Source organism: Gymnodraco acuticeps, unplaced genomic scaffold (genome assembly GCF_902827175.1).
Source record: "Gymnodraco acuticeps unplaced genomic scaffold, fGymAcu1.1, whole genome shotgun sequence".
Classification (NCBI taxonomy): domain Eukaryota; kingdom Metazoa; phylum Chordata; class Actinopteri; order Perciformes; family Bathydraconidae; genus Gymnodraco; species Gymnodraco acuticeps.
In genome coordinates this window covers 35,706-45,335 of record NW_022992123.1, presented here as the reverse complement: position 1 = coordinate 45,335, position 9,630 = coordinate 35,706, and the positions used below count along the sequence as shown (strand labels likewise).

At 39.8% G+C, this 9,630-nt stretch overlaps 1 protein-coding gene across 1 annotated transcript; it reads right to left on the bottom strand.

The window, feature by feature from the left end:
• Positions 1-438: 438 nt before the first annotated feature.
• On the bottom strand, positions 439-8,170 carry slc2a11b (solute carrier family 2 member 11b). Its single transcript, XM_034203227.1, has 12 exons — positions 7,416-8,170; positions 7,215-7,313; positions 6,927-7,087; positions 6,720-6,844; positions 6,469-6,598; positions 3,110-3,258; positions 2,588-2,775; positions 2,372-2,482; positions 1,852-1,953; positions 1,676-1,751; positions 1,449-1,576; positions 439-931 (listed from the first exon to the last, which is right to left on the bottom strand). The coding sequence occupies exons 1-12, from the start codon at positions 7,485-7,487 to the stop codon at positions 755-757; spliced, it is 1,518 nt and encodes a 505-aa protein (XP_034059118.1). The 5' UTR covers positions 7,488-8,170; the 3' UTR covers positions 439-754.
• Between the last annotated feature and the right edge of the window lie 1,460 nt (positions 8,171-9,630).

Genomic DNA, 9,630 nt, shown 5'->3' with positions numbered 1-9,630 from the left:
ACACACCGGGGACACATATTTATGTATAAAAGACATCAAAAAGTGCATTTTGCATGATAGGTCCCCTTTAAATACAGTACTTGAGTAAATGCAATTTGTTACAGTCTGTTTTACCAAACTTAATGCAGACTGCCATCTACTGTAGATAACACTGTGACTAAGTACGCAACTTCAAACAACATGCATTCAAAACATATGAATGATCACTTTAAGTTATTTTACTTTAACATTTATCATAGTACTGTAATTGCTGTTAAAGTAATATAAAGCACTCCTGTGACCCCAGTAGAATGAAAACAGACTACTTGACTCACACATCAATGAACCTTTTGTTCTCCATGCCACACTGAAAGGTCAGGAAACTTAACAGGCATCCAAAAGTGCATAACAGTTCACTTTGAAAATACTCTCACTCTGTAATGAGTTCATCTTTATTTAAAAAAAATCAATGGAATGCTCTTTTTTAAGGGTTTTACACACCAATTGATCATTTATCATACCAAAATATGACATATTGTGACGAATACAATTTGAACCAAAGTGATGTTGTTATGACTTCCAGGCACGTCTCTTTAGTTCAAGCAAAGCACCATGATTTATGTATGCTATATGTTTATCATTTATATTAAGTTACATTTTCTGATTGAATATGTTGTGAGTGTGGACTATAAAGCCTTGTGGAAGGTACTCATGTTTGTGAAAACAAATAGTGGAAGACAAAAATGCTTTAATTGCTGTATTCATGGGTAATATGTTATAACTGTGTCATCCCTGTTGCATCGACAGTGCGGGCCTTTTTGGAGGACTTGAACTCATTCTGGATTTCAATAAAGGTTTTGTTCTTGGTTTCAGGAAGGACAAAGAAAATGTATATGGCCATACAGGTGCAGACGGCCATGAAGACGAGGAAACAATACTGCTCCAGCCAAACCTGTACAAATAAAACAGGATATAACACAATGAGTCCAAATCTCTCAAAGAACCAAGTTTATTAAATTCATTTCGTCCTTTGAAATGTATCAGATAATGATATAGCATTTGAAAAAGAAGATACCATTATATGAACATACTTGTGTTGTGATATACCTGTATGGCCTAGCGTGATATTTGAAAAGTGAAATATTGATATTATATTCATTTAACACATATTATATTATGGTGTAAATAATTCAGCGCCTTTTAAGTAATTGGTTACAGATATTATCTTGGTTAAAGAATAACTCTCTCTGCCCTAAACTCGTCTTTTGAGTGTATTCTATTGGACAAAAAAGGTAAAACATACAATAAACAAAGTTAAAGATGGTTTTGAGTGACAGCATTGTCTCAAAATGTCTTTAAATATCTCTATAATGTCATAACTGTGAATCATTTCTAGCATAATAATCATGCAGAGAATATATCGATCTGAAAAACATTATCAAATTGGACAGCAGTTATTGAATGCTTACCACAAGAAAAGGGAAGACCATGCTGATCAAGAAGAAGCTCAACCAGTTCAAGGATCCTGCGATAATGTAGGCTGCAGGGCGTGTTGCTTGAGTGAAGAGTTCAGTGGTCAAGATGTTAGTCACACCACCTTCAAGGAAGAAGAAACAACAAAACAAATCAGTTAGTTATAACCATTGTGCAACAGCAGCTGCTAAGAAACTACTTTAATGAAGGAAGAACGTATTACCTGGTCCTAAGCCAAAACTGAGGATAAAAGCAAACACACTAGCTATGCTCAAGTAAGGAACTATGGGGCTGGCACTCTGTGAGAAATAAAGCCAAACAGAAGAAATTAGTTTAGTGAGTACATACTTATTTATGGTCAAAAACAATGGTTTAAATATATGGTTTATAATGAGGTACCTGATAAGAGAGCGTCAGCGTGAATAATATGCAGCAGATGCTCATCAGTATGTATCCTCCCATGATGAGCACTTTCCTTCCCAGGCGATCAATGACGATACCCTGTGAGACACACAGCATGTCACAGGACCAAAGACACTCGAGGCAAACACTTTCCTTGAATTTAACTTCGACCTTTTACGCGTCAGTTTTGTACGGAGCCCTGGAGAGTTCATAGAGAGAAAAATAAATAAAACGAGGCCACGTTTTATTAATTCCGTAGTTTTGTTTTCCGCTAAATCCTGCTCAACAATATTTTGTAATCTCACCATTGAATGTTTTATTACAATTGTTCCTCTGTAGTATTCTGTTCTGATCTATTTCAGCTGCACTCTGACTCTTATCTTTTGCATGACGCTTTTATTAGAAATGTCTTGACTGTTTTACCCTTGTGGCTGTACACCTATATCTATTACCCTGTTGTGTTGCTGTAGCAAGAAGGAACACCACAATACAAATACAGTGTAAAACTCATACTTACACATGTTAAAGCTGTGACGAGTTCACAGGCACCAGTGCCAAGGGTCACATATGGAATTCTTTCAGCAGAGATACCAGATTGTGTGAACAAGTAATTTGCATAGAAATAAATCTACAGGAATCAAATAAAAAAACAAAGTGAATCATCTTTTAGGAACCTTGTTAGAGGTAGCAGGACAAATCAATTAAAGGAACAACAGGTATAATATAGACGTACAGCATTGATGCCGTTCAGCTGCTGTGCCACGTTGAGCAGCATCACGGTGAGAACCTGCAAGCGGATGCTACGATCACATAAGAGCTCCCAGGGTGTCTTGGCCTTGAAATCTGCCAAACCTCTCTTCTCCTTCTCGATATCATCAAGTTCGCCATCACAGCGAGATACACCGTGCAGTTGCTTCAGGGCTGCAGATGGGGAAACACATGACAAGCATGGTGATTGAAGTTTTCCCCATATTTACCATTCTTCTCATCTGACAAGGCTAGAGGGGATATTTTTTGAGAATCTGATTAAAAAAGGTTTCTTGTGTTAATGTGGCATTAACACAATGTTATCACATGCTGTAAGTCACTGGCATGAGGACAACATCTGCCTCCGGTGATTCCAGATAAAAGGGAGCCCTCAACCATTTCAACCATGCTATCATGTGTGCTATGATCTTCTTGGTGGTCAAGAGAAACAATCACACATATTTGGAAATGAAAGCATCTGTACAGTATAGTTTCAGAGCAAGTTTACCTTTCTTGCATCCTTCAATATCTCCTCTGTCGATGAGCAGGTAGCGCGGGCTCTCGGGGAACCAGGGCAGGATCAGGAGCTGCAAGAAGGCTGGGACACATGTGGTGGCGAGCAGGATGGGCCAGCTGTCTTCTTTACCCAGGAGCTCTCTGGGAAATCACACAGACATTTCTAAACAAAAACACAGTATAGCATTTATCTCTTTTTCTCTTAAAGTGTTGTCTTTTTCCATTAAGCCTGGTATACAGAACAAAGATGGCAAAAGGGAACAAAGATGTGAGAGCCGCTGTGATAAGGACTGAGCCTCAGTGCATGTGGCATGTGCACAGACACAATGTTTATGGGGAAATATTATTATTTAATGTAAAAATCAAATATATCCATTAGCGCTTCAATTATAAAAGTAAATCAAAGTTCTACTTTTTTGATAATTAATACATGTTTGTTCATGCAAAACGACACACAATGCTGTTTTAAGCTTCTCAGAAATGGATATTTCTTTTTTCCCCTCTGTTTATAGTTACCAGAACATCTCTGAGCCTTGGACTGTAAAACAGTTAAGACATCATTCTGAATTTTGAGAAACTAGGATGGATATTTTTTTCACTATTTATTGACATTTTTACTTAAAGATCAAATGCAAAGCTTCCAAATATGCTACATTTTTATAGAAATGTTGTTTTTAAGACTGCCTGTATTTTTTTAAAAATTTAAATCGAGATAATACACCCAAAAAAAAAGCTTTTTATTGATCCAAAACTCGACCCAAAGCCGTCTGAATTTCTGACATGTAATTCCCAGCAGTCTCCGCGCGCGTGACGTAATAGTGGCCAAACAGTCTTTGGACCAAATATCCCGACTCGGCAGTCTCGGTCACATGTTTTTCGAAAAGAAAACTGAATTAACATGGGTTATTGTTGAGCTTTTTGTTGTACGAACGGTGCGGGATCTGGGAGAGTTTTACATGCATTTCCCAAAGACCAAATCATCCGCAAAAAATGGATTTTTTTAGTGAATCGTGTTGGATGGCAACCGACAAAATGGAGCAAGTTGTGTTCTGACCATTTCGCATGTGATGCATACGACGTTGATCCTGCTATCATGAAGTCTGTTGGTGGAGAAGCATTAATAGCATGTCGGAGGCTGAAACCCGGAGCCGTCCCCTCCATATTTCAGCACAAGAAACCACTGAAAGAACGAAAGAGCCGGGCGATGCAGAAACGCCAAAGAATTGAGGTAAACAACTTTTGATTAGATTTCAAAGTGCACGGAGCACAGCAGATAACGCAGATAACGGAATTGCAGTTTTACTGCTTATAGAGGTGGGCAACGTTAGATTCTGTGTCTTTACGATCATAAACAATGTGTTGGATGTGGAGCTAGGATAAGTAATAAGGGCGCTAGAAGTGATTTCGGTGCAGTAATAGGTTAGAATTTTTCGCTCGGGGCTAATTCACTGTTAGCATTGTAGTTTATCTGCAGCTCATTCATCGCTCCTCCACTCATAACGGAAAAGTGTGAACAATATGCATTATGATAGGGATTAAATCCACTATTATTCCTCCAGGCCCAATTAAAAATGCCCCCCGCGCAATTAAAATTGACTGTGAGAACTTAGAAAACCCAACATTCTTCTAACCACTTCATTAGGCCTATGCATCAAAAAAGCCCTCCGCCATGCTTTCATTTCTTTCAGCCGAGTGGATGCTTATAGAGGTGGGCACCGTTAGATTCTGTGTCTTTACGATCATAAACAATGTGTTGGATGTGGAGCTAGGATAAGTAATAAGGGAGCTAGGAGTGATTTCGGTGCAGTAATAGGTTAGCATTTTTCGCTCAGGGCTAATTCAGAGTCTCACTGTTAGCATTGTGTTTGGTTGTGATGGTTCCCAAATTACCCAGTGGTGAGTCCGCCTGGACTTTATTTTTCTAAACCTCTCTAAAAAGGTCAAACGTCACTTGTTTTGCATCAATCTTGATACAGGGTACTTATTATATGTTATAGTTTGGATTCCTAAAGCTTTTAGTCTATAGTCTACTCAGAATCAGACATGATAACGAAACTAAGTTGTACTATCGGCGGAAGCAGCTGTGAGCGATAAGCCAAGGTTTGTTTGTTTGGCCACTGTGACGTCACGCGACGCCATCTTGCGGAGGAGCGGCTGAGAAAATAAATCGTCGGACTTGGTGTTGGGAGTTGAACAAAATAAATATTGCGCATTGCCAGACGCATATTATCTCCGATTTTAATACTGCAATATCTTAGATAGTGTTGTAGCTATATGATTTCGATTTTACTGGCAATTATAAAAAAAACTTTGCATTTGATCTTTAAAGGTGGGGTAAGTTTGAGAAACCGGCTCGAGATACACTTTTTGTTATATTCCATGGAATGCTCTTAACATCCCGATAGCAATGAATATCTTAAGTGCTTTGACAAAAAATCCATTAAAAAAATTCATCTGTGGAAGCCGTCCACACAGCGGCGTGCGTTGACGCTTGGAGGTGGATGTATCTGAAGCTTGGGGATTTTTTGCGAGCAACGCGACCAACAACCAATCACATGAATCTCCCGCCCCCGACATACAAAGCAATAGCAATGTTAAAACGAAGTAAACTGGATATAAAATCCCCAAACAGGCGAAAACCTACCAGTTTCATCCACTGTCTCTGCCACCTCCCTCCATGCCTCGCTCCTCCGGTTTGTATCCCGGTAGATGAACAGGGACTGATCATACAGCACCGGGTGATTCACTACCGCTATAATGAATTTTCCCTCCATTTTTGGGAATATGAGGAAATGACCTGCGTAGTCTCTCCCAGCATACACGCGGTTTGATTGGCTAGCGCTTGTACTGGCAGATTTGCATAAACGGGATTTCATTGGCTGACGCTTCTGCCGAGGCGTTAAAAGTTGAACATTGCTCAACTTTTGAAGCGAGCAACGCCAGCAACGCTCCATGTCGCTTCCCAAAATGCAGTTCGGCTAAAAGTGACGTCACCCCATTCAAAGTGAATGGCCAGAAGCGTTGGAAGCTTCAACGCACGCCGCTGTGTGGACGGGAAAAGCACGACCAATCATTTTAGCCAGCCCGGCTAAAATAACTGGATGGCCTACCTGCCTGTCAGCCTGCATCTGTGCACAAAGTTATCTCGTGCCCTCATTGGTTATGTGCGCTTTCGTGTGTGTTGGAGGAGTTGCTCTGTAAGGAAGTGGCAGATTTTTTCCGGTTGTGTATTTTCAAATTCTAGCGCACTCAAGCTGGTTTCTCTAAAATGACCTACCCCACCTTTTATGATTGGCAGATTATTCTAAAATGAAATGAGTTGTTTGTAGCCTTAATATAGCATTTACTTACTTGAGACCAACTACTTGTCCAGCGAAGAGCCCTAAAGTGATGGAAATAGAGGTTCCCATTCCCATGGCCCCACGAAATGCAGTCGGAGCTATTTCCCCCAGGTACAGAGGTTGAACACAAAGACCAATGCCTGTGAAAACAAAATATGTGATTAAAGCTATATTTATGAGGTTTGAAATGCAAAATTAAAACCAAACACTGAATACACTGGTGAACACACTCTCTAGATGACGTATTTCTGAATGATTTACCTGCATTTAATCCAGTGATAAAACGTCCGATGATGAGTAATTCAAAATATCCTGTGGGGTAACTCAGACCCATCAGCAGAGCAGCGATTATTGCAAATGCATTATTTACTAACAGTGTCCCTTTCCTGGAAAAGCAATATGACATTATGGCATTCATGTTAAAAACAATATGGACAAAATAAAAATATTGCAAAAAATATGCCATACCTTCCATGCTTCACAGACAGTGTCCCACCGACTGTCACTCCTAACAGCCCCCCTATGGTGAATATAGACACAATAGTGGACCAAAGCAGGGTGAGAACACTTTCTGGTATGCCAGTCTGGTAACGCTCAATCCAGGTTTGGTTGATGAAATTATGCACATCCTGAAGATAAAAAGAGAAACATGGATGTTCAGAATGAATTAAAATGACAAAGTAGCCCATTTAGCATGAGTACAGACAAATGTGCATAAATACTGCAGTAAATGTGGTGACACAGTGGGGTTATTACCGTTGTGGGTGCATTGATGACAGAGATATTATATCCAAACTGAAAGGTTCCCCCTATACAGGCAGCACAGGCAGCCAACACAAGTGATCTGTTTGGGAGCTGCAATACAAACATACAAAACATATATTTACATCATTAACAACTTTATTTTGATGTCTCAGTAGAGACAGTTTTTGATTTTTTTTCTCATATTCCACATACCTTTGGTTGTTTTTGTCCATTGAAATCTTTAATAAGCAGAGGCTCAAATTCATCCGTAAATTCTTTTGGCATTTTGTCGCCGATTTTTTGCTCAAAGTCCAATGTGGTTTCTCGTTTGTGTGTCCTTCATGAGAGGAGTTTGCTCTCAAAAGGAAGCTTAAATGACGGCAGGATGGATTTATCATTAGGAAGATACAAATGATCTATTGTCATGAAGTCACAGCGAGGTGAGGAGAATCGGCTCTATTAATCCGTGTCTATCAGGATTTCACAGCAGTGTATAGTAGAACCAGCTGCATCACAAATGTGAGCTTCAAATGCTTTTTTCCCCTCAGTAGACTACATCTCTATCCAACTGTTGACGAGCTGTCGCGCAAAAGAATGTTTCCCAAAAAAGAATACAATGAAAAGTTAAAAAAGTTATTATAGATAACAGCATCCGTGCTGCTTCAGCCTACAAACACCCGTGGAGGAGGCGGAGAGTCGGGCTGCCTCATGACAGCCACAGTTAAATCTTTATCCAACTTTATAATTATTATAAACTCGTGTTTTTACAATAAATTCTAAAAGTTACGAACGTGAAACACAGGTCATAGAGATGTTGAATCCATAGGCTATGTAACCTGAACTACAGTAATGTTTAAACTAGGGCCGGGACTTTAACGCGTTAATTAAGATTAATTAATTACACAAAAATTAACGCGTTAAAAAAATTAACGCATTTTAATCGCACTTATTTTTGCACCGCGGAACGTTTCTCACTGGATGAGTTTCAGGCGTACCGATTATACTGGAGCACCAACTAACGTTCATGACTTCAGACAACAACAAACCACAGTGAACAACAGTGGGAAATGTTGTTTTAAAAAACGGACGGATGGAAGCGTCGATAAGAGCACGGTTGTGTGCAAATTATGCAAAAAGGAATTCGCATATCACCGCAGCACATCAAGCCTCAAGTATCACCTCAATGCAAAACATATAGCAGCTAGCGTGGAAGCTAGCGTGGACGTTAGCCTCTTTTATCGCGTTCACACCAAAAAGAGCCGGTACTAAAATTAGTTCATGAGAACCTTTTTACCCCCACAAAAGTCTCTGCTAGAGAGCAGAGAGCTGCTAGAGAGCAGGGACTTTCGTACGGCTCTCTTGTGAGAAAAGAGCTATATTTCTGATTGGCTGGGCGGATTGCAAACCACGCCCCGTAAAACTCCCAAAAAGTTTTGTGAAGCCGCCATTTTATTATCCTCGCATTAGCATTATTAGCATTAGCATTAGCCCAGCGCAGAAACGCAGAGAGACTAACTTCTGGCAACACAAAATAAAACATGGGAACGGTGGAGATGAGGAGGTGTCGGCGTTCTGGCGATTTACTCGGAAGGCTGCAGGGACTCCCAGCAGCTTCTACTGAAGCCAGTCCCCAACTCCGGGGACTTCCGGCCGGGGACTTTGGGCGGTAGTATACGCCGTGAAGTGGTTTGCGGCCTGCCAGTAAAACCAAAGAAGAAGAAGTGACGTCAGCGGCTTCATTTGCCTAATCCACCCCCAGGTTCAAAGAGTTCTCATGAACTAAGTTCTCATGAACCTTTGTGGGAAAAGTACTGCGGTGTGAATGCGCCTAATGGTATACTAAAATCCATGTGCAAAAAATTGCTTCTCACTGTTCTTAGGTCAAATATTTATATGTGATTAAAAATGCGATTAATTTCGATTAATTAATTACAAAGCCTCTAATTAATTAGATTAATTTTTTTAATCGAGTCCCGGCCCTAGTTTAAACACAGCATTATGTTCAAAATCAGCAGTAGTAAAGTGTTGACTCCTCCTGCTGTATGTCCCAGACATCAGAAGAGCAGGGATGTGAACATCTGCAGCATCTTAAAGGTGTCTGAAAGCTAAAAAGTTAAAACTTTAAAAGGGTCAAGGGGTTGAGAAGATAGTCAACAGTATTGTTTTATATTTATGTGGTCAGTATGATACTCTTTATAGCTTTAATTCTGCAACATGGATACAAATACGCCCATTACAAGCTTCATTATGCAGTGTTAAAAGTTGATTAAAATTAACATGTTTTGGGTTGCAATTTTGTGTAAACATTACCGGGGCTGGTGTTCATCCTCCTCCAATGGGACACTTGAAGCATCATGAAGCATTTATTACATTACTGCCAAATACAAAAGGACCCTCTCTGCATACATGTAGATTTAATAGATCAACA